Source organism: Apis laboriosa, unplaced genomic scaffold (genome assembly GCF_014066325.1).
Source record: "Apis laboriosa isolate Shangri-la unplaced genomic scaffold, ASM1406632v1 scaffold202_cov151, whole genome shotgun sequence".
Classification (NCBI taxonomy): domain Eukaryota; kingdom Metazoa; phylum Arthropoda; class Insecta; order Hymenoptera; family Apidae; genus Apis; species Apis laboriosa.
In genome coordinates, this window is record NW_025222291.1 from 643,293 (window position 1) to 669,212 (window position 25,920).

The 25,920-nt window shown below is 31.5% G+C and overlaps 2 protein-coding genes across 32 annotated transcripts in view; one reads left to right on the forward strand and one right to left on the reverse strand.

The window, feature by feature from the left end:
- LOC122712572 (DDB1- and CUL4-associated factor 6-like) lies at positions 1 to 9,807 on the forward strand. Of its 3 annotated transcripts, none has more exons than XM_043932307.1 (16): positions 1 to 411; positions 688 to 842; positions 1,946 to 2,063; positions 2,135 to 2,449; positions 2,548 to 2,708; positions 2,788 to 2,959; positions 3,035 to 3,283; positions 3,365 to 3,743; positions 3,829 to 3,938; positions 4,012 to 4,086; positions 4,158 to 4,215; positions 4,302 to 4,439; positions 4,900 to 5,161; positions 5,244 to 5,468; positions 6,890 to 8,678; positions 9,034 to 9,807. In XM_043932307.1, the coding sequence occupies exons 1-14, from the start codon at positions 321 to 323 to the stop codon at positions 5,364 to 5,366; spliced, it is 2,406 nt and encodes an 801-aa protein (XP_043788242.1). In that variant the 5' UTR covers positions 1 to 320; the 3' UTR covers positions 5,367 to 5,468; positions 6,890 to 8,678; positions 9,034 to 9,807. The 3 variants fall into 3 exon arrangements, with proteins under 3 accessions (XP_043788242.1, XP_043788239.1, XP_043788240.1); XM_043932304.1 differs by having other exon boundaries at positions 5,244 to 5,349; XM_043932305.1 differs by having other exon boundaries at positions 2 to 411; positions 4,909 to 5,161; positions 5,244 to 5,349.
- Positions 9,683 to 25,920, reverse strand: part of LOC122712573 (calcium/calmodulin-dependent protein kinase type II alpha chain) — a 138,468-nt gene continuing 122,230 nt past the window's right edge. For 15 of the 29 annotated variants that reach the window (XM_043932310.1, XM_043932311.1, XM_043932308.1 and 12 more), the window contains 4 exons: positions 21,362 to 21,437; positions 20,916 to 21,010; positions 20,287 to 20,404; positions 9,683 to 19,989 (listed from right to left, as the gene is read on the reverse strand). In XM_043932310.1, coding sequence (XP_043788245.1) covers positions 19,857 to 19,989; positions 20,287 to 20,404; positions 20,916 to 21,010; positions 21,362 to 21,437 — 422 coding nt within the window. In that variant the 3' untranslated portion in view covers positions 9,683 to 19,856. Of the gene's footprint in view, positions 19,990 to 20,286; positions 20,405 to 20,915; positions 21,011 to 21,361; positions 21,438 to 23,013; positions 23,077 to 25,920 lie in introns of all 29 variants that reach the window. The other 14 variants (XM_043932309.1, XM_043932330.1, XM_043932319.1 and 11 more) reach the window with 3 other exon arrangements.

Genomic DNA, 25,920 nt, shown 5'->3' on the forward strand with positions numbered 1-25,920 from the left:
TCTCGACATTGTGTGTGTATATTCGCTCAGCTGTTCTGGTTAGAAGCAATCGCGGTTCATCTGATTGCACAAATTTTCGAAGCTTTGGAGTTTATTTTTAGTACCAGTGCCATGTCGTCTTGGTATGATCCTCGTGGATTTTTGCTGCGTAAGAGCATGTTACTTGCTCTTTGATTTGGTCTATACAAAAAAAGATTTTTTTGGTGATTGACAAATTTATTCGTCACTCACCATAGATATCAAAAATTTGACATTAATTTAGAATCGATGTACTCCGAAAATTGACGCTTAAGTTTAACGATAACAATTAACAAATAATAATGAAGAAGACACGTTCAAATATATTTCGTGACATTTATTATCAGCCATACAATGATTATACGAGAATGAAGCTTTATTCCAGCAGTAAAGGTATTTCGCATTATATTATAAAATTAAAATTTAATAACATGTTGTAAAATATAATATAAAATAAAAATCTATTTTTATTATAATAATCATAATTAAAAAAAATAATTATTAAAAATTAAATACTTTTGTATTTATATAATAAAACTTGTAACTAATTATTATAGATTTTTTTTTTAAATAGGAACAATTTCATATGCAAAATTGAATAAAAATAAATTCAAATATATTTTTTATCTATTTTAAAATTTTATTAAAATTAGTATTCATATATTTTAGCAAGTCTTCAAATGATGCAGCGTATGGCATTATTGAGAAGATTAAAAGTTCATAATGGTTGTGTAAATTCTGTTTGCTGGAATGCTACTGGAGAATTGATATTATCTGGTAGTGATGATCAACATCTTGTCCTTACAAATGCTTATAATTATGAGGTATGTGTTTATTTTCATTAATCTCTATTTTTATGCATTTAATTAAATTAGAATCTTATATATCTGTGTCAAGTTTATGGAAGATTATAATTTTTATTATTTATATATTTCAATTAAAATATTCAAAGTTTGAATATAATAAAACAATTAATTTTTTTAAAAGAATATGTTTTTAATAACTTTTCTATAATATTTCAATAATATAAATTTAAGCTGTATATAATTATTATATTAAAATATTTTTATTTTATAATATATTTTATAATTTATATATTTATATATTTTATAATATTATATATATAATATATATATTATTTTTACCAAGATATATTCATATCTTGTAAAATTCCATGCCAAGGTTATTTATATTTTCATCCTTGACAAAATGATTTAAAAGATTTTTGTATATGCTTCTTTTGTGGTTTGTGATTTTTTATTTATATATTTATTTTATTTATTTTATTAATATTTATCTTGTATTTATATATTTTTTATAATATTTATCTTTTGGTATAAATGTTTAATTATTATTTATTAATAGAAAAAAATATATATTATAATATTTTATTTTTATAATTTTTATTGAGTTATATTATATTTGGTTTGATAATATTATTAAATTATTATATATTACTATAAATATATCACAAATAAAATTATTTTTGATATATTATATCAATATCTTTATAGAAATGTTTTTGTCATCATTTACAAAGTTTGTATATTTATATTTTTTTTTTACATAAGATTGAATGACAGTAAGTTTGATTAAAAGGAAATATATTGAAGAAAGTTTCATTGGCAATAATCTTTTTTCAAGGAAATATCATTAGATTTAATTCTAGTCAAGGTCTAACATTGACATAGATAGAAATGTAGTAGCTTTGCCAAATGAACAAAAACCCTTGTATGTAATACATGTATGCTAATTTTATCATCTAGTACTAGAACTATTAATTTAATTATTAATTTAATAAAAAGTTTTATATATATTTAATGTTATAAAAAAATAAATAAAAATTATTTTTAAATAAAAATATTCTTAATAAAAAAAATATTTTGTTAAAGAACCATCAATAGTACTTTTGGTTTTCTTTTTACAGGTATTAACAGATTATAAAACCAGTCATAGAGCGAATATATTTAGTGCAAAGTTTCTGCCTAATAGTGGAGATCATCGGATAGTTTCTTGTAGTGGTGATGGTATTATTTTATATACAGGTGAAGATTTGATGATTTTTCATTAAATACAACATGGTAAATGATTTATAATAATAAAATTTCCATTATAGATTTAATAAGAAGAACAAAAACATTTAATAATCAATTTAATTGTCATGTTGGTACTACATATGAAATAGCGACAATACCTGGTGAACCGCATAATTTTTTAAGTTGCGGAGAAGATGGAACTGTGAGATGGTTTGATCTTAGAATAAAGGATAAATGTAATGCCTCAAGATGTACAGAAGATGTATTAGTTTCATGCGAGAGAGCTATAACTGCTCTCTCTGTAAATCTTGCTTCACTCCATCAAATAGCAATAGGATGTTCTGATAGTACAGTTAGAATACTTGATAGAAGAACACTTGGAACACCCGCCACTGGTAATTAAAATAAAAATTCTATTTAGAAAATCTAGAAATAGATTAACTAGAATTAGATTAAATAGAAAAACAAATAAAAAATTATTAAATAATTTCAGGATGGACAGATACACCTGGAGCAGTAAAACCTTTATGTACTTTCACTGTTCCTGAATTTGAAGGGAATTCTTATAGAATAACATCTTTAAATTATAGCCCTGATGGTCAGGATGTTCTTGTTAGTTATAGTAGTGATCATCTTTATTTGTTCAATGTAAAGGTACAAGATATATTTTCTTTTTAAAGAAATACTATAAACGTATGCTATAATAAGTTACAGAATCGATCGTTTTATTTAGGACCAAGCTAGTGTACAGTTAAAGAAAGATATCGCAGTTAGAAAAGGAGAGGGTAAGAAGCAAAGATTACGTTCGCCATTACCAGTACGTAGATTAAGACTTAGAGGAGATTGGTCTGATACTGGTCCTGATGCTCGACCTGAGTGTGAGGGAGGTCGACGTAGCGGTACAGGTACTTGAAAATTAAATATTTGTTATTTTTAACTTTATAAAATACAATATGTATGTTTATTTTTGCATGTTTCAGAAATTGCTCAAGCCAGACCTGTTCTTCAAACATCGTTAATGCAAAGAATGACGGATGTTCTTAGTAGAATGTTAAATGATCCAGCTACTAGAGCTGCATTATGTGGCGGTGGTGAAGATAGTTTGGAAGGTGTAATTGATCATCAAGATAATACTCAAAATAGCAACGAAAATGTTACAGAATCTAATGAAGAAAGACGGGATAACGAGGTCGAAAGAATGGAAAGAACTCAAATTCAATCTAATCAAGGTATTAATTATATTTTACTTAAAGTTTTCTGATTTTTATTATATTTTTGAAATGATAATCAACAATTTATTATTATTTTAGAACATCAAATGGATAAATCTGAAAATCCAAGTACTAGTGGCATGCAAAATAATCCTGGAACAAGTCATTCCGTGGAAACAAAAGAAAATACATCATCTAATGATATTATGCCTTCAAATCAAACGATGGAGGAATGTTCGCCAGTTGAACTCAAATCAAATATTCCTATGGAAATTGAATCTAGTCTTGTAGAAACTCAAAAGTATTCTACACAACCGTGTTCATCGCATACTTTGGATAAAACCAATGATATACCAGAAGATGATCAAAGTAGCAACGATGATTCTCCTTGTAGCAGTATGGAAAATAAACAGGAAGGACATATGATGGAAAATCTTCAAGATAGATTGACGAAAATGAGAGTTGGGTTTCTTGAAAAGTATGATATCTAAGAAAGAATAATATAAATGAGTTAAATTGGTACTTCGATCGAATATTTCTATTCGTTTACGTTTTACTTATAGACACGGCAGCGAACCTGCTGTAAGTTTAACTTATACGGATAAAAGTTCAACAAGTGCAACGATATCTCTTGGTGTAGCTGATGAAATGATTCGTGATGGTTATCACGCTGGTAGGTATATTATTATTTTTTAAACTATTTTATTATTATTTCGTCATTTTAATTTATTTTGAATATGAATTAGGACCATCTGGAACTAGTGGAACTTTCTCAGGCAAAAATCATGACAAACACATACGATATAATGATATACAAGAAAGTAAGTAAATGCAGCATAAACAGATATATTTTTTAAAATATCAGAAATCACAGATATTATCTTTTTGACAGAGACTGATGAGAGCGCTTTTAGTGATAGCGATGATGAAGATATACAATCTGAAGAAAGGTATATTGCAAATATTTTAAATTCTATAATTAAAATGAATAAATTAAAATATTCGAATAAAAAAATTATAAATTTTTATTATATAGATTAGAAAGTTCAGCTGAAACTGAAATGGAAGAGGCTATTGGAGATGTTCGAACACGACGAGAATCGGTGACTTTCGATAAAACTAGTGTAACAGAACTTCGTGTGAAGCAAAAATATATGGGGCATCGTAATGCTAGGTATATTCATTTTCATTTTTGTAACTTTAATTTGGTGGTCGCCAACGATTAACGCAATTCACGCGTAATAAATGATGGAACCTTGAGAAGGCTGTATATTGGGAGAATGTATATGATTAAATATTGTGACTAAAAGATTAACATAAAATTTGTTGTAATCAAAATTTCTTTAATTGGTTAAATGTTGAATGATAATCAACAATGATGATATAGTAGACAATATTAATGGAACTTTTTTAAAACACCAATTCTATTCGGCGAGTTTGGTTCCTTTATTTTCATGTACATAACGTTTTAACTTTTGTATTCAATGTGTCTGTACAATGATGTTTGATTTTCCCTCGGAAACCATAATTGTTGACTCGTTTTTAATTCCGAAAAAGCCTTCGAACGGTGTGGGTCATTTCTTATAAGGCCGCCATATCATCTCATCAGTTGGTCTTCCCCCGTTTGACTCTAGTTTCTTTAGGACTATGATCAAAGAAGCAAACTTTTGGGGCAACGATTTCGTCATGTCGGGTAGTGATTGTGGCCACGTCTTCATATGGGAAAAAGATACGGCCAGATTGTGCATGTTATTGGAAGCCGACCAACATGTCGTTAACTGTTTACAACCACATCCGTACCTGCCATTACTGGCCACAGCCGGTATTGATTATGATGTTAAACTTTGGGCACCAATAAATGAAGAATCTAGTTTTGATGAAAAGTTTGCCGAAGATGTAAGTTTTTATTTTGTTATTTATCATTAAATATTCAAAATAAAATAAAGTATAATTTGTTGATATGCATTTTTATTTATAGTTGAAAAAGAGGAATGCAGTCATGTTGGAAGAGACGAAAGATACAATGACTGTGCCGGCTGTTTTTATGATTAGAATGCTGGCATGTCTCAATCAGATACGCAGAGGTAGTGAAAATTTATAATACTTTTCAAGATCTTCCGATAATACACTACATTAGTATGATCAACGTAATTAAGAATAATATACTGAAGAAATTCGGCCGCTTTTCCCCTTTAATGTGCAGGTATCGGAGTAAATAACGGTGTATAGAATTTTTCTGACTTCTTCCTTTTTTTCACATTGTGAACTTGTCCATAGATTTTTTTTAAATTTCACCATTCACCTTATATTCATTATGCCTTTCTCTTTTTTTTTATATATTTTTTTTTGAGAAACTATATAAAGATATTTGTAGAGAAATAACAGATATATACTTATATAAATTCTGTACTGTATAGAATTTGAAAAAAAGAAAAAAAATGAAAAAAGTAGTCAGAGGAGGACAAAAAGTACAAAATCATAGCTTATTATTTTTAAGTCTCAGAGGCTATTCAAATATAATGAAAAAAGAAAATAAAAAATATGAGATAAGAATCAATATAACGTAAATGATAATATTAAAAATAAGAAAAAGTTTTGTAATTTTTTATGCACATAAAAAATTTTCATATGTATACAAGAGAGAGAGAGAGAGTGAGAGAGGCAAAAATTAATTAAATTGACATGTTCATGTGTTGTCACATAGGTATTTTACGATTGCAAATTATTGTAGCGATGAAAATAAAGTTTTTAATCAAAATACAAAATATTTTTAATATATACCAGGATATGTGTTTTTTTCAATATCGAGTGTTTTTTCTTTCTCTCTTTTTTTATCGTTATAAGTTTATCGCGAACGATAAATAATTAAATTCGTGTTTTTCTACTCTAGAATAAAATTTAAAACGGTATTAATTCTTTATATTGTAGCTAACGAACTAAGTCACGGTATGGACAGGTATTTGACGTAATATGCATATAAATACATATATTTGTCTTTTCAATATTAGATTAATATTAGCAAGCACGTAACATGTACTGAACGAAATTATGCAACATGATTGATTTTCATTTCTTTATTCGTTCATCATCGTTAATCATCTAGATGATCTCATCTAAAATTTAATATCATCAAACCAATCAATAACGATCATTTTCTTTGATTAAAAAATAAATAAATAAATAAATAAAAAAATAAAAAAGAAAACAAAAAAGAATCTATTTACAAAATATTATACTCTCTTGAATATTATATATGTTCAAATTTATTCAAATGTATGTATCAAATTTTTTAATTTATTTTTTCCAAAACAAGATCAGTTTTTCCTTTTATTAAGAAATTTCTTTTTTTTGTATATTGTGCGGTACGCTTTATTTTAAAAATACTGTATAACAAAACAAAATAAGGAAAGTTTTTTTTTATATTTGATTATCACGTATATACACATATATATATATATATATATATGTATATCTTTTCTTTTTCTTCACATGTGTAGAAAAACATTTGATAGCACGCCGTGTTTCAGTCATCCGTACGCGACAGCAAATAAAAGTAGTCTATCGTTAGATTACATTACACTGGTTAGAACAAGATATTACAGAATAATTCTGGTTCTTTTGTAGGACGCGGCCGGAACAGGAGGAGGAGCGGCGACGAGACCGGCGAATTACGAGGTGGTTAAGATGTTTCCGGCGATATTGCCGTCTGTGAAGACGGGATCTCAATTGAAGCAGTCCTTATCGCAACGTCGACTGATCATACTTCGAATTTGCCTTTGAAAAGGAAAAAGCAAAAAAAAAAAAAAAAAAACGAAAAGAAGAAAAATCGAGAACAAAAAAACGAAGAAAAAAAAGTCCGTATATTTATGATGTATCATTGCAAAAATAATTCATTTAATTGTAAGGATATTTAATCTGATAAGCTTTGAGTATCATTATCGCAACGAGAGATAAGTTGATTTCTTTTCTGTACCACTCTTTTCTTCTATCGCTTCTTTTCTTATTCTGTTTATACTTTGTGTTCAATGTATCCAAGTTTGTGCAAGTTAATTGTTTCTGAAATTAATTGAATTTTTAAAGTTATTTAGTTTGGAGAAGAAGACACACAAAGTTAAATATTTTCGATATTTTATGAAAATTTTAATGTCAGGTTCGATTCCATAAAAGGAACCATATATACATGTTATTTAGGATGCAAATAAGTGCACTTGTTGATTGACTATTTATTACATGTTTCTTAATAATGTTATAGCTGTTATAGTTGAGTGACAATTGATCAAAAATGCACTTTATTCATCCCTTCTATCAAACGAGACTTAGAATGCACATAAGATGAATATAATATCAGGTTCCAATTAAGAATCTGAACCTTGACATTATATTTTTCTTACCAAATTAAATAACTTTATATCTCCAAAATTTTAGAAACAATTACTTATAAATACTCTCAAATTTAATCTTTCGTAATATTCTTTTTATTGCTGTCTAATTTATGTGCAATTCAAAACTTTTAAGTGCGATCGTTTTGTCTCGTTTTTCTTTTCCGTGTGATGAAATAACGAAGCTTTATAAAAATTAACCGATTTTTTTGAAATAACTTATTGATAGACAGATATAGATGGTCTGAGTTTTTAGAAGTTCGTTCGCTCAATTCAGAATAGGATTCTGATTCAATTCAAAATAGGAAAGCTTGATGCGACGTAGAAACAATTGCAAAGAGATGCGAGCATTATTCTTCTAAGGTGCTCAAACTTGATTAAGGATTTATCAAGGATAAAACGTCGTTGTAGTTGGATACTACGATGTATCAATTCAAAGATTTATTTATAATAAAAATTCTGAAGAACGTAAAAATACATCTTCGTATATTCCTCTGTACTCCATATGTATATATCTTTAGTTTTTCCACTGATGATTAAATATTAATCGTCGATATCATCAAAAATATGAAAGATTAACGATAAAGAAACGAGGGTAAAGATGAGGATTCACAGATAACATAAGCGGAAATAATAAAATGAAATGCGAAATTCGTTCAACAACAAAGTCTAATTTAATAACAAAATATGAACGCTGCTTTTGTAATAAAATTAACCGTAATTATAATGATCATTAAAATAATATTAATAATAAAATAATAACTATGACGGCGTACATAATCGGTTGAGATAACCGTAATTAACATAGGTAACGAATCCTAATATCGAAGAGAGCGAAGCGTATGAGATAGATCGCGTTACAAATTATGATAACGAACTAATCAATGGTTTTTTTTTTTTTTTTAAGAAAAAAGAAAAATTATATTCGTCGATATGTGAAATATGTATCAGACTGTCGAACGCGAAACGAGATCCCAGCAGACGAAGAGAATATAATTAATAATGATATAATTAATAATTATTAATAACTATAGGTAATTATGTAAAATACAATATTTGAGAAGCTCAATAGAAAAATGATACAAGTGATACTGAAATAGTGGTAAAGATAGTAAATGACATATTAGATCTACATTTATTTAGTTTTAAATTTTCATTATTTAATTATCTATATTTATGCATTACCAAATTTTTTATGAATAAACATAGTAAGATCTATTTTAATGTCGGTGGAAACATATAAATTTTGGTAAATTCTTATAGATTTAAATTCTAATGATTAAATCTTTCTCGAATTAAAGATTTTTATCAACTGTATCATTTTTCATTTGAGCCCTTCATTTAATAAATATTCTTGTTATAGGAATAACATTGAAAAATATTTTACAGCTGACTAAAACCAGAGTTTGCTGGATTCTCTTCGAGTGTGATTGACAAACAAAGAAGAAGGAAGAGGAACGAGGAACGAAATAAACGTCGAATGGAAAAAGAAAGGAATATAAAACGCAATGATTATCTATCTTATCTGTCGCTCGTTCCAAATATTATTTGGCTAACACTCGCTTAAATTTATACGTATGTCTTTAAATATTTGCAAGAGAGTTTATATCTTATATTCAGTGAACCATAATAACTATTGGTGCGTTTCTATTAACGCAAGTATGATAGAATATACTTAGCTAATATATAATCAATGAGAACATGATAGATAATTAGTAAAAATAGTATACAATAACGACAGATACAAATAACAATATATATTTAAACGTAGTAAACAAAATGTGCCAAGAAAAATTATTATACCTTTTATATAATTCAATATAATAGGAACATATATTTGAAACGTTCTTTCATTGGCAAATAATATTAATAATAAACAATAATAATAATAAATATTAAAAAAAGTTGATAGTTTTGTATAAAATATATTGTAACAAAAAAAAAAAAAAATTAAATAAAATCTAAACTTCAAAACGAGCGACAGAAGAGGAAGAATATGATATTATGCAGAACCGGAAGTGTAGAACGGGAACGGATGTGTATTTCCTTGTTTTATTTCTCTGAACATTAGGACAAAATTGTAATCAATCGCTTATCCGTTTACCGTAAATCCAATAATGTCTGTAATAATGAATTAGCGTTATATTAAATGTACCGATGAGAGATTTTTTTTTAATAATCACACATTTTCTAATCTCTCTCTCTCTCTCTCTCTCTCGCTCTTGCTCTCTAATTTACGCTCTCATACCATTCTCTCACTCTCACACTCGCTCTATCGTATACTCTCATTCATTCTCACTTTTATTTTCGTTCTTTCCTTTCCTATTACAATTGGCGTTTCTCCAACAGGGCGATATTGATCGGCGTTTCTCCTACGAAGATCAGAGCCAAGAACAACCGGAAGTTGAGCTTCGTAGAAACGCTCTTCCCTTTTGGGACACCGACTCGTCGCTCACGTAACATCGGACAAAGATTACAAACAGAAAACGTGATTCACGAAATTCTCGCGTGAAATCCATTATCTCGATCATCGATCATCGCGCAATTTTTTTAACTTTAAGCCTCGTAACGTTATTAGAGCGTAGAAGTAAGAGATTAGATTACCTCGCTATAATTAGATTTTTTTTTTCTTTTTTATTCTATTATAAGCTAAACTCGATATCTCGAAGTAAATCGTAAATTGTTAATCTTAAACGAGGAGTTAAATGGCGCGGGGATTTAGCGTTAAAAAGTTTCAAAATTTTTCTATAATTTACGTATGGAATATACTTTGATAAAAACTAGAATCGAATGTTACAATATTCTTAATTTAAGTGAAGAAAAATAGCGTACACCGAGAAGATCGATGATCCGATTGATGAATTGATTTCCCGATTTTTCGTACGCGGAAGAGAATCTCGAGAATCGTAGAATTTTCGAAATTTTCTTTTTCCAAAATTCGCCACTTTCTCCACTTCGAGAATCTCCTTTCGAACATTGGAAAATATCCCTCGGAATTAAAACGAAAATTTTCTCTGTCCGTTGTCCGTGAATTTACCACCGTTTCATCCCATATTGTTCTCTCTTTCTTTCACTTCTTTTTTTCTACTATCTTCTCTCTCCATCGCAACGCTCAAGAAGTAAAAACACGAATGTCGCGCGGAATTCGCCATCGCAGATTGCACGTGAATAATTCCTCTAAAATGCGCGTGACGGTAATCATAGTAACAATAACAATGACAATATAATAATGATGACAGTAATAATAATGACAATAATATCAATAAGAATAGTAGTGAACGTTTACAATCTATTACATATCATAATCTTTTTTTTTTTTTTCATCTTTTTTGTGATTTTTTCATTTTTTCGTTTAGTCGGAGGGGACGTCGCTCAAGATTTTATTCGAGGCACAGTTGGATCGCACGTCCGCTAAAGAATTCGTATCTCTTCTTTATTATTTAATAACTTTTTTTTCTATTTTTTTTTTTTTTTTTTTTCTTCAACGCACCGTCCTCCATCGCGAAAAATCAAATCGGTTCACTCTTCGAACTCGTTTTGCATTTTTTTTTTCTCTCTTTCTCATGTATTTGTGTATCCATGTGTATGCATTTCTTCTTTATACTCATTTTTTTCTTTTCTTTTTATTTCACTTGCTTCTCATCCTGTGTATTTTTTCCTTATTACATTTTTATTTCCTGGTTTCTTTATTAAGCTCGAAAGGGTTTAATTCATCGTTTACTATTTTTATTTCTCTTTTTTTTTTTTTTTTTGAATTGCCTTCAAATATATAATTCGGCCATTCGACGCGCACGATTCGAGGATAAAAAGCAAGGATTAAAAAATCGCACTGTCGCGTGTGCGATTAAATATATATGTATTTATATATATATATATATATTTTTTTTTTGGCGAGTTTTCATCGATTAAACGTTTCACGTATTTCATTCCATCTATGCTTTTACTCTCGATTTTCCAATGTAAGAAGATATGTAAGTATATCGACGCATGAAACAACGCTTGGATCGAGTCGAGAATTTCGAGACTCTTTTCCCTTTTTTTTTTTCATTATTATTATTTTTTTTCTCTTTAATTCGAGATAACGTACGCGTCGAAAATGGCCGAAAAAGATAGGCAAACGATCGCAAACGATCCGATCGGCCGGATCCGAAATGTCGTGCAAAATCAACCGAGCTGTACCTCAATTAGATTATTTTATATATGGTATCACGCGCACGCATGCACAAATAGACGCACGCACACGCTAAAAAGTTACATTAATTAATAATTCTATATTGCGTACGTAGTAGTAGGTAGGATCGCAAAAAGTTACGGAACGATAAAAAATCTTTCGAAACGCGGACTCTCGAAGTAGCGTTAGAGACGAAAGGAGAGGTCAAAATAGCCGAAGACCGTGTCTTTTTTACGTTGCTCTCTCCTCGCAGCCGCCATATTTGATCGGTATTATATAGGATGGAAATACGTTTCGCGAGTGAAACTTCTTGGGAATCGCTCTCGAAATTTATTTCTCGCCAATGAGACAATTGCGTTGAGCGTCTCAAAGAACAATCAATCTGGCAACGCAATTGTCCATTTTGAGAAGAATGAAACTCTCTCGAGGGCGAGTCTCGAGAGTTTTACACTCGAGAGTATTTGCGTCGGAGATTCGATTTAGGAACCTTGGTTCCGGCTCTTACTTTCTTTTTTTTTTTTTTTGCTTTTCTTATCGAAATAATCGAAAAAGGATACAATCACCTGTGATCTTCCGATTTATTTTTTTTTATTTTTTTTATTTTTTTTTTTTTTTACGTGAAAAATTTGCATCGGGAGATTGACGATTGTATAAATATAGCTCGGGAAAATTATTATATAATTTCGTTGGATTAAGTTTGTTAAATTGATTATTAAAATGGATTTAAAAAATTTGTTGTTTACAAATGGCAGAGTGGGAGATATTAGTAATGAAAAGTGCTAAAGGAAGTAATAAGATAATTTAATCGATTGTAATAGAATTAGCTATGCACTGATACTTCCGATATTAATGTTTCCTTTAACTTCGACGAAATTAACAAATGTTAATACTTAGTACCAATGCTTAATATCCTTTACAACTAAGCAAAATCTATCTACTTCCGGTTACTTTCTAATTGTAATATATATTTCTTTACTAATTTAATTACAATTCTTGTTTTTAACATAAATAGTATATACTAAATATTCGAACGAGGAATATTATATCAATGTTGTCCCCAAGAAGAAAAGAAGAATAAATGGAAAAATAAGAAATCTAATTAAAAAAGATGGACAGATTTAACCTTTTGAAGACAGAACTCTTAATAACTTCTCTCCTAATTAATCATAAAAAAAAAGAAAAGATCAAAATTCTGAAAAAGAAAAAAAACACACCGAACTATATTTTTCAATCGCATCTCTTCGAGATTTCGTGATACCGACCACTTCAGATCACGCAGATTCGTCGAGCATCCCGGAAGAAGAAACGCTCGGGAGGAACTTGGGTTATTTTTTTTAAATAATTCTTTTTTCTTTTTTTTTTCTTTTTCACGTCTCACGGGTTTATGGCTCTCGTTTCAGTCCGCATTCCTAAAAAACTCTCGAGTTTTTTCGCTGGTGTGTACTCTTCTAAAAACGTGGCGCAGAAAAATCGCTGTAATAAAATCGTGCATACGCAGCAATCGGTCAGTGTGTGTGTGCGCGCGTGTGAGCTACAGCGAGACGATGATGTCGCTGTGTCGCGGTTCTCTCACGGTAGAAGATGATAGATTTTTTTTTCTTTTTTTTTTTCATTCTTAAAACACTAGTTTAATTACATTCTACGGCGATTAACCGCTAAGATGTTGATTGAATCTCGGTAATTCGGTTGTCACGGTTCTTGACCGTTTTTCTTTTTTTTTTTTTTTCTTTTTTTAAACTCTTTCTCTTCTTTTTTTTTTTTTTTTTTTCAACACTTCAACCCGCTTCATCACGGTCGATTCTTCCTCTTCTTAATTCATGCGCGAAAAGGCATGCGACTGGCCAATCTCTCAACGAAAGATTTAATTCAATCGAATCGAATTTTTTTTGAGTGTTATATATAATTTTTATAATTTCAAAATCTTTAAATCTTTGCAAATTTTTCAATCTTTAAATTCTTCTTTAAATTCAAAAAATTTATATAAAATTTTTTTCAAATTTAAACATCCCTATTATGTTCGTTATTTGATAATATATCTCTTTTCCTTAACGATAATAATTGAAATTGAAAAAGAATTGCCAGTCAAGAAAGCAACACACACTCTCTCTTTCTCTCTCTCTCGCTTATCCCCGTCGTTCCTTCAACGATTGCTACGTTAAAGAAGAAGACAAGAGGGAAGCAAGAGAGGGAGAATTCCACCCTTAATCCCTTTCGATCAACGCAACAATAGGAGGATTCGACTAAAACACTGTTCGAATCAGCGTTCGATACGAGAAATGCGCAAATGTGTAACGACGAGAGTTTTAAAGTCAGAAAGCAGCAAAAAAGATCTCGAAGATCAGAGTATTACAGAGAGGAAAGTAAAAAAGCTTGTCCAACTTGGATGATCGTTACGTTTATCATGCATGATAATAAAATCGAACGGATATTATAAAATTGAAAGGATACCATCGGACGAACATTCTTCACCTCTATCTATAATTCGTTTAAAATCGCTTGGATATATCGAAGAAAAAAGTTAGCGACGAAAAACATTATCGTTGATAAAACTTCCTCCTCTCTCTCTCTCTCTCTCGCTCTTCCTTCTCTTCCTCCCCAATTTCCCCTTTACGATTTTTTTCCCCTCTTAAATTCTTCGAACTTTCCATTCTTTTTAAAATCGAACATCTCGAACGATCCCTGCAAATTATCCGAACAATTGCGCGCGTTTCGCTACTTGAACAAAGCAGATCTTGCTGAAAGTAGCTTGTTCGAGGGGAATGTCACGCGTGGAAATGGTCGATTATGCGAATTCTAATTGAACTTTAACCACTGAGTTCGTGATTCGAGGAAACTGTTTTATCGAGACGATTTTGACTCGATTTTGACTCGATTTTGATTCGATTTTGACTCGATTTTGATCGATGTTCCGCAATGAAGTGGAAGGCGAGAAAACGACGAGAGGTTTCGGATTATGTCGACTTTCGAATCGCGATAAGGATGATTTGTCAACAAGAGATGGACGATCGAAGATGCAGCTTGGATTCAGATTTTGTGGCTCCATTAATTACGAAAGAGAATTTTCTTGTCGAAAAGAAACGAAAAGATACCAGGAAAAATGGTAATTAATTGATTTTAACTGTTTCAATTGTAAATAGAAAAGAGATCTGAAGAGATTACAGAGGAAACTTCGATGAAATTTCAAAAGATTCTCTCTCTTTCTGAAGAGTTAGAAACTTTCTGATTGCGCGTTAAAGAAAGAAGATATTAAAAGAAGATACAAGGAAGAAAGCTCCAAGGGTTAATTAATCATAAATTTCTAATCGATAAAGGGTAAGAGTTTGAAGAAGTTTGATAAACTGTTGAAATACACGACAGCAAGTAGAATTAACGAGAGAAGAATTTGCGAGAGAAAACTCTCGTAGATCATAGAGACGATCCTATGTATTAAATTCATATATAATCTATAAGAGATTCATATCAATGAAGAAATGATTGTTTAATTATTACTATTATCTAAAAACTCAAATGATTTAATTATTATTATTATTCTCTTTGGAAAGAAGGACTTTCAGCAAAATCTGATGCGAGACACGTCCCTCCGCGTTATGAAATCGTGTTTCCTTTTATTATACTTTTCTCCAATTCAATTCGTTTTCTTTCCTCGTTCGGAGATTTAATTTTATTATTTTCTGGGTTTTCTTTTTTTTTCTTTCAATAAGAAACAACTTTTTAAATAACGCGCGCGAATGAGCGTGTGCCTTCCTCAAGACATCCATCAATATCCTTCAACTTTTCTCGATCAATCGATATAAGATTATCTAAAATTGATAATACTCGTATCTTGTCTTTACTTTTTATCTATCTTTCCTTCGTTCTCACGATCACCGACCTTGTAAACACGCATTTATAAAGATACATTTATAAATCTCTACGCGTTATTACTTATTTCTTCATTCTTCCTCTTCTCTCTCGTTTTTCTTTTTCCCTTTCATTGTTAAATGGATGTTGCTACCTCTCCATTTTCCATTTGATTCCACGGAAAGCTTGCTCTTCTCTATGATCTCTGCCCTCTAGGGATATCCATTCGTACGTCAATTAAGAATACCTTTTATCGTAGGAAAAAAATCGGGTCGCGTAAACTATTCCTCCTCTTTCTTTCCTCTTACACTCCATCGTATCTCTCTCTCTCTCTCCTCTCCTCCTTCTTCTTCATTTCTATTACTTTCCTTTTTTTTAATCTTCGCCCAACTTATATTCCTCTCCTTTTCTTTCAACAACAATTTTCCCACATTCTCCCATTCTTTCGCCTTAATATACTGCTTTCGCTCGGCAATAATTAATAATAATTATAGTAATAGTATTAATCGTAACGTGTAATGATAATCGTGTAATAACAATGATAATAAATCAATAATCGTATTTTTTGTTCTTTTTTTTATACAACAATCACACGTATAGAAGCGACGAATTAGAGTAGTAGAAATAACACTATTCCTTAAGTTTTAATTTTATGTTTATATTTATATTTATAATATAGTATTTGCAATATATTAAATCGTTTGTCTCTCTCTCTCTCTCTCTCTCTCTCTCTCTCTCTCTCTCTCTCTCGCTCGATCTCTCGCTCTCTCTCTCTTTCTCTCTCCATCTTTTAATCGTCTTTTCATCCGTTTCCTCCTTCATCCCTCACTTCTCTCGTTCTGGTATCCTGTATCGAGATATATATATATATATATATGTACGCGATAGTGCGGAACGAGCGCGCGCGCACGTACGTGGACACGCGTTCTCGAGCGTGTTTCAATGGCGAGAAACCGATTCCGCGTCGATTCAACGCTCGATCGAGTTTCAATTAATATAATATATATACATATATACGTAGAATTCAATCGGTGAACAGCGATAAACGATTTTATTTTATTGAAACAACTCGATGAAAGGAAGAACAAGTCAAAATATATATATATGTATATATATATTAATATCGGACTTTATATACTCGTTTAATTAAAAATTTCCTAGATATCTCACCGATCTCTAAATCGACGCTGAACCGAGTATAATGAACGGCGAATAAATAAAAACTATGGAGTTAACAAAGAATTAACAAAGATTAACAAAGATTAACAACTTAATGATGTCGAAGAACCACGATCCAACGACCGATTTTTCTCTCTATATTATTGGTGGCAACACACGGTTCCGTTTTCCAACGCGAGAGAAACGCGCGTACCATTTATTCCGCACGCATACGCGCGCATTCACATGTTATAATATATATGTATATTTATATATATATATATGTGTATAGTATATGTATATATATACACATATATTATATAACAAGATGGCAAAAATGTTCCTCCGATATTTTTTTTTCTTTTCTTTTTATTTTCTCGCGAATGGAGAACATCTCTCTTTCTTCACCGTTCCCTCTTCCGCCCCTGTCACGTTCACCCCCTCCCCCATTTTTCTTCGTGTATCTCAATCTTCTCATATTCTTTCCTAGATAATCTTGTTCATTTATATTTATATATAATATATATAATCGATTTATACTCTCGTAAAGTCGTATTTAATAATTAATTAATTAATTAATTAATAGAGGATGTACGAACGGTGTAAGAAAGATTTTTTTTTTCGTGTGTTATCTTTTTTTTTTGTTTCTTTTCTACCCTTCCTTCTTTCTCTCCTCCTCCGTCCTCTTCTCGTCCCTGCCCCATTTTTTTTTTTTTGCTCTCTTCCTATCGTTATTCCCTTCTTTGTCTCTCGAACGAAAGTGAACCCGACGAAAAAATCGTTCGATCACCTAAGTTCCTTGTGTTTCTAACAACGTCGAGATATAATATGTTAATATCTACTTCACTCTGCGCGGCTACTTTCGTTTCTTTATTCTCCTCCTTCGTACCGTCTCCTTTCTTTTATTCGTTCGTTTTCTTCTTCTCCATCGACGAACGCCGGAAGTGTGGATCGATCCTTTCGTACACGGCGATCCAATGTACACCGAGCTACGCGAACGAATCTCACTCTTTTATTCCCTCTTTTCATTCATTCTCCTCTCCACGATCTTCTTTCCACGATCCTTTGCATTTTTTTTTTACTCGATTCGAAATTTCATCTCCTTTGTTTTATCCATTTCTACGCTCTATTTTTCTCTTCGTGTCGTTCTTTTTCTCTTGGTCTCACGTTCGACGTAGCTCGAGGATTCGAGATCGATTTGTAAAACGAAACGTACGCGAGGTTGGCGGATCGTGAGTCGCTGCGCCGATTCACGCATCGCGCCAGTCGCGATATTTCTTCCTTACGACGATGAGGTAACAATGTTTAAAGATCGCTCTTCTCTCCCTCTTGGACTTGTCGCGCGTAATCTCTATACGTGTATGTTTGTATGTGTGTACAACGCGAGCGTATGCACCGATATTAATCTCGAGCGAGAAGCTTTTTTTTTTTTTTTTTTTTCTTTTTTTGATGGAAAGCCTATAGATCCGAGCTTGCTCGCTTCGAGCATATTCTAGACGCTTGTAAGCGTACGTACGGTATCGTTTATGATCATAGTATAACATATAAACGCTTTCATTTAATTACATAAACAAGAGTGTTACGGATTCGTGAAACCATTTTTTAAACAACGTTATAATTCGATATATTAATATTGTATTTCTCGTGAATATTAAATTAGAATGCCACGAAACATTCGAACAACGAACTATGCAACGATACAGCAGGTACACTTGGACAAATTCTCGTACGCGCGTGTGTGTTTATGTATTCATACTTGTTTTACAAGAGACAGAGCGCGCGCGCGAATCTACAATGGATTTCCCTTTTTTCTTTTTTCCTTTTTCTTTTTTTTCCGGTGTGTCGTCGTAGCGAGAGACGAGAACGAAAATTAGAAGAAAAAAATTACAATGGAAGATTGTTCTGTACAGCGACTATCATACGAACTAAATACGCGTGGTTGCCGACGTGCCGGCGTCATCTCCCTCGTCGATCGCGGCTTCATTTTCTCGCATGCGGTGTGTAACATTCACCACCATTCCATTCTTTCCCCATCCGTGCATACCTCCAATTTCCTGGATATACGCGTACTTCCCGTTTCACGTTCACCGCTGACCTCCTCGACGCCACTGGAACACACACTCTTCTGCTTCGTTTTCCACCATTTTGATTCTCTTCTTTCATACGATCTTTTGTGATTCTATCTCATCTCGTATTTTCATCTTTCGTTCCAATTATTTTTTTTATAATATACTTTTGTTGCTTCTCTTTCGTGATCGTTTAGAAAATTGGCAAGATTGTTCCTCGAGTTTTAGAGATGGAGACGGAATGAAGATGTGAAAATCGAGACATTGGAAATTCTTCGATTTTGGCGTTGATCCGTTTCTATTTTTCCCTTCTCTTGTATGATATTCATTTTAATGTTCTAGTATAACGTATTTCGATAATATTATTTATTCCTTGATTGACACTTAAGAAACTTTCAGACAAATCTCGAACACAATTTTCTTCACCGATTAAAGATTTTCGTTATATATATATATATATATAAAGTACAGTTTTCCGAATTGTTTAGCCGCCAAATTTCTTCTTTCTTCGATATCCTCTTCATCGAGAACTGCTATCTCGAATACATCCGGAAATAGTTCTTCCATCGAGGCATAAGTCGCGGTGCTTCATGGTAAGTACGCTGAACAGGTACTGAATCGAGCTCAAAAATACCGATTTATCCGATCACTTTCGCGACTATTCTCGCTCCTTTCCATTTTGTCGCGCTTAATACTAATTTATACGCGTGTCCTACGTGTGTTGGTGTGTGTATGTGTGTACATGTATATCGATAAATAAATAAATAAATAGATAGACGATCGTATTATGTATTTATCTATTTATCCCGATCGTGTGTTAGGACTCAGGTGTAACGTGTGCTCGCGCGGTTTCTTGCACGGTTTCGTTCGTCCATTCCACGCGTCGAAGGCGACGAGCGTCCACCGACACATCGGCCCTTTTCTTCTACTTCCTCCCCTTTATTATTTTTTTTTTTTTTTTGAACCGTCGCATCGATTTACTTGTGATTATAGGTGAACGGCGACGGGCCTGTGACCGCGCTACGATGGAAATGCACATTTTGCCATTTGTTGTCCCTCTTGTGCCATACGCGGCTCTCCTCGCTCTGGTGGGTGTGCGCTACTCCTTGTCTGGAAAAATATGCAATCGTATTTTTTCAAATTTATGGAAGTTTTCCGGATTTGTACGAGATTTGCAAAGTAATTTTTTTGACTAAGTAAGATCCAATCCTTTGTAAACTTATATCCAGTGTGATTGCTTATAGAAGATCTTATTCTAATAGATTTAATCTATGTCTAGATCATTACTTTATCTTATTTTATCTTCATATTTATTTATATTAAATAATTATGAATCGCAAAAGATTAATAGGATGTATTTGACATACTATAAATCTTTAATGATGTCTTTTAATTTCTTTTACTCACTTGTCCATGTACTGTGTCAGCCTAACGTACGCGATGCACGCGGCATCTTCGCCAAGCAGGTGTACATGGGGATTCAGGATCGTCGTGTTCACGGCTTTGCAGTTTTTCCCCAAGACTGCTTAGATTGGAAAAGCAAAACGCTCGTTATTTGTGAATCTGTATGTTCATTTGTTGATCATTTATATTATTTCAAAGCACATAAGATTAATAAAAGATTATATGAACAAATTCAATAAATTATTCTAATAGATTAAATATTATTATACTGAACGAACAAAATAAATATATTAAATTTTAATGAACATTCATTCATTCTTTGAATAAAAATTTTATTGTGATAAAAAAAGAAATTTTGTGCATTCAATATTTATATTAATGAAAAGTGCAATAAGAAGCAGTATGGAATTAAGTTCGACGACAAATGCACCGATCGATCGGAAATTTTAACTCCTGGATAAAAACGTTTTAACGCCTGGCTTATGTCCCATCCACACGAATAAAAATGTAAATATTCGATTCTCGGACATAATACATCATGCAGCAATAGATTGGAACAAATCAAACGTAAATACAATTGTGCGTTTGTCAGCGCGATACGATTAACAGTGATGCAAATGAGTCATAATTACCATTATCAAAGTAAAATTTGTGGAAATCCATTCCCTCGACTAAATTACCTAGAGCCTCTGGCTCGAATGCAGTCAGATGTGGATCACAGATTTTCCTGGAAGCGTAAAAGATGTTAAAATCATCTGAATTATTTTACTTTAATTTCACTGAAACGCAGTGAAAACAGGATTGCATTGTTACTCGATTAACCTAAATTATTTTTAATTGAAAAAATAATTGATTACAATATTACGATTTTTTCTCTTTGAATTACGATTTACATTATTTTTTATATTCATGGTATTCTCTGTTTGCATTATATTCCTGCTTTTACTATATTACCCTGTATATTTCGGCTCCTTTATAAATTTTTTCATTGAAATTTTGGTATCCTGATAATTCTTTTTACTGAAACTTCAGCAAAAATCTTTGTTTTTTCTTCCTTTTGAAATTTATTACCACTTACGTGTACGCCTCGAAATCTCCGGTGTTGATGCTTTCTATGAGTTGTTCAGTCATCTTGATGATCTCCTGACGGCGTGCTGGAATTGTCAATAGATTATTGATCAATGAAAACAGGACGATCGGCATGCCCGATCGATCAACGAAAAAAATAAATAAAACGATCAGGACTCATACCGACACATCGTACGGCACAACAATCACATGCACGAATCTTTATCAACTTCTACGTCCTACGCCAAAGACTCTCTTATTAATTAAAATACGTATATATCATACATCAATGTATCACCCATTGGAGTCGTCTCAAAAATCAAAAAGTGACATTACCTTCGCACATCACATTCAACAATCTCTACCTTTTTCTCTAATCAAAAAATTCTACTACCATTCTATCAGACTCCAATGACACGCGATTCTCAAATGGTCTTGAATAGATACATAACCTAAAAAATATCATTACATTTTCATCATCTTTACATATCTTTATTATTTTACGTTACTATTTATAATTTAAAGAAAAATAATTGCAATTAATTGAACATAAATTACTTCAATAGATGAAAAAAGACTATTCGAGAATCGATTTTTTTCATTCTTTATAAATTTTCTTTTCCCACTTGACAAGTATCGATTTATGGAAAAAATATCCTTTACTGTAACGAGAGAACGAAGTCCTTATGACTTGACTAAAAATTACGACACCGGTGCCATCTAGTCAAGTGGAAGTGTATCGAACTGTTTCGTCGTTGCACACGTCGTTTGAATCAGTTATTTCGAGATTAAATTGTGATTTAGACCGTTTTCGAATCGTTTGACGCGACAACGACGAGGATTTAGTGATTTTGCTTAAAATTCTAATTATTTATTGTCGCTCGGACGACGAGAAAAAATGTGTTCGACGAATACGAAATCGAGGAGAAGAAGATGTCGTTGTTCTCTCGTTGTTCATGACTGCTTCTTGGATCCTTGAAGAATAATTCCTTGGTAAGTACCTCATTCTTTTCTCTTCTTTCGTATTACATTTTTTATTTGTACAAAAATCAATCCTTTAGATATTAATATTACGTGATACATTCCTATCTTTTTTCATCCGCCTATAAAATACAATCATAACCTTCGAATGTAAGGCGCGAAAATATTCGAACTATTTCGATTTCAATTATAAAAAAAACAGAAAAAAAAGAAAAAAGAAAAATATCGTTCAACTTTTAATTCCTTGAATAGTGTTGGAAAAAATTGATAAATAAAATTACCAATAATCGGTCTTTCATATTGATTAATCTTCGAAATCATACGACGAAAAAAAACGAACGAATTTACGTGTTTAATCCGGCGACCACCACCGTCAGCGTAACAGCACAGTGCCGTAACTATTTTACTGCGCACCACAGTGAGCGAAATAACAAATATGTATAATATATATTTGCGCAAAATTCATATGGCATGAAAATGAAAAATTTATTTTCACGCGTCCCATTCTATACGGAAAGCGTTGCAACATGATTCTCTCCTCTCGTACAGCTACATCGGTGATTACCTCGATAGAGAGAAAAAGAGATATAGATATAGATATAGATGTAGATAGAAAAAAAGAGAAAGAAAGAAAGAGAGAGAGAGAGTTTTGAGTGAGAGTGAGATAGGTTCTTCCGTTACCTGAACACTGGGAGTTCGTCGAGAGCTGGCTGCAGGTCTTGATAGGACACACGATTCTTATTTCTACAAGCAATATATATATAATATATACATACATATATTTATATATAGATACCCTTTTTTTTTTCTTAAACTCGTACGTGCTTTTCTTATTTCCTTTCTTTTTTTTTTTTTTTTTGAAATTATTCTTTTGGCAATTATATGGATCGTTTATCGTAGCAGGATTTCTTTTCTTGCGTGTCTCAAGCGTGATTTCGCGGAAGATTAAGGTCCGCGGGGATTATTTCCGATTTGTTGTCGATGATTTTTATTTCTATTTCAATAAGAAAAATAGTTTTTTCAATATTTTTTCCGTTGAATTTTCCTTTTTCATTTCTTTTTTTTTTGCAAAAAGAAAAAAATGGTTTAAATCATACTCTAAATTTATCGAGATTTTCATGGGTCTCTTTTTCTTTTTTTTTGGATTTTTCAATTCTAAAAGACGGAAAGTTGAATGAGAAAAGAGAAACGTCGCGGAGCTTAATCCTCGCGCAAGAGGATTAACCGTCTCCTCAGGTCCCATCTCGTCCTCGAAAGCATTTTCTCTTCTTCCTGCGCTTTCTTCCCCTTGTCAGTCAACGTGCCTTTCGGATTTTCTTCGTTCCGCGACCGATTTTCACGATTTTTCTTCCCATTTATCGTTAAGCACCCTTTCTTTGAAAACACTGTGTCGCGTGGATGCGACGACGTTTGTCTGTATCGCGTTTTTCACGATGAAAATCGAATCGCATTCGAAAATAATGAATTATCATACGCTCGAGAAAGCGTAACGATTAATTTCTAGAAATCGATACGATTGATTCTGTGTGATCGAAACGATGATATTTTATGTGGCTTGACTTGATGATTCATTGACTTAGTCACGAACGAAAATATATTGAAAAAATATAATTAATAAAAAATATATTGCAAAAATATAATTATCAAAATAGAAAGTTTTAATTTATCAAATCTGAATAAAAATTTTTAGAAAGTTTTCATCTAATTTTTAATTTTGTTAGAAGGATTACATTTCTTAAATAATAGATGCGAATTGAGAGTGGAATTTCATGTCAAAGTTTGCTGAAAAAAAAAAAAAAAATGTAACGAAAGGAGAAAGAAATAGATGCAAGTAGTATGGAATTATCTATGGTCAGGCATACTCTTTCACTGTCATTTCCTTTTAAAATTCACTCGATTCTGTCAATGAATCACTTTGAATACGTGCACGCAAGAAATATACGATATATACAGGGTGTCTATTATTAAATGTCGTTTGAAGTAACTGCTAAACAATTGATATTATGAGAAAAAAAAATGCAGAACGTTTTTATAGGATACGTAATAATTCGAAGGAAAAATATTTTCCGATAAAAATTTTCAACGTCATTAAGTGATTTAAATATAATTAAAGTCACCTTCAAATGACATTGTAAACTTACTTCAAAATATATTTCCTTATTAAATTATCATTCTTATCGTTGCATGAAAAACGATAAAAGATAATTGTTCATTTCTTAATATCAATTCCTTTTCAGTTACATTATAAGCGATATATTTAACATCCTGTATATGCTATATCAGAATTTTCCTGTACAATGAAAAATAAAGAGACAAAGAGAGAGAAAGAAAGAGAAAAAAATAAAATAAAAAAAAAATAAAATAAACCAAAATATATACGAAGATAAAGTTTTTATAATATCGTCGAAAATGACGATAAAAACATATTGTATCAATGTATGCATATATCACGAGAAGCGTTCAATAAAGAAGCTTCAAATCAATTTGATAAACTCGCGCCTTCTACGCGCACGAATCCTTTTTATCCATTCGTTTCCCAAGAAAGAAATGCTACAGGCGATACAGGCCCGTATGAGAAACCATTCTTTCTAGAAGATCACTCTTTCAGTAGATTAGTTTAAAATAATGTAATTAACTACGAAGCCTGTCCGATGATTCGTTTCGTTCTCATACAACACAACGTGTCAGGTTTCACAAGTTTATTAGAACGTTAACAGTTTGCGCCTACACACGGATTACACGCGGATTTGTAGCGTAGACGACAGCCTGATCAACGTATATAAGCGAATAAAATATCATTTCGTTAAAAAAATTTTATGACATTTCATATTATTAATTAATTAATCGTTTGATCGTTCGTGATATTTCCACGATTTAACCAAAAATTTTTTCTTCGAGATTTTTTCCTGAATAATAAGATCGCAAACATTAAAACATTTTTTTCGAATCTCCATTTATTTTTTTTTTCCTGCATTTAATTTTATTCTTCCCTGCAAACTTTTCGAAAATGACTTCTTTCACGTGGAAATGATATTTTACGAGAATCTGTTTGCACACTAAACTCTACGATACATAATGCAGAACGAATAACTGGGGGGGAGGGGAGGGGGGACGTACAGAGATAATTTTGAGTTTCGCATAGTCCATCTCATAATCTTTCATTTGAGAACGAAAAGTGGATGGAGATAAATGTCGTAGAACTTCTTAGATTATAAGATTTTTTCCTTAAATATTTTAAATTTCGTTAAGAAGATCAAAATATTGAAGAATAATCCTTGAACGTCGTTGTATCCTGTCGATGGGTTCCTTGTCTGATCAAAATCGATACTTACTACTTGCGGTTCGCCGTCCGAAATTAAAACCGTGACTACTGACATTTACGCGACACGACGAATAAAATCAAGAATTTATTTGTAGAATTTTGACCACCTTTCCATATCATTTTGTAATATAATACTACAAAGTAATTTTGCGAATCATGGAAAATTCACCGTTTTTAACAAATGAAGTAATTTCATCGAAGAAATATACATATATAACAATTTCGTCGCATCACGGATCAGAGTCGATTCAAGAAAAAAAAAAAAA

Bases quoted from the DNA above. Each gene is read 5' to 3' on its own strand.
- LOC122712572 (XM_043932304.1), top strand. From the start codon at position 321: ATGAAGAAGACACGTTCAAATATATTTCGTGACATTTATTATCAGCCA. The intron at 843-1,945 runs GTATGTGTTTAT...TTCTTTTTACAG, and splicing joins CAAATGCTTATAATTATGAG to GTATTAACAGATTATAAAAC. The intron at 3,284-3,364 runs GTATTAATTATA...TTATTATTTTAG, and splicing joins TCAAATTCAATCTAATCAAG to AACATCAAATGGATAAATCT.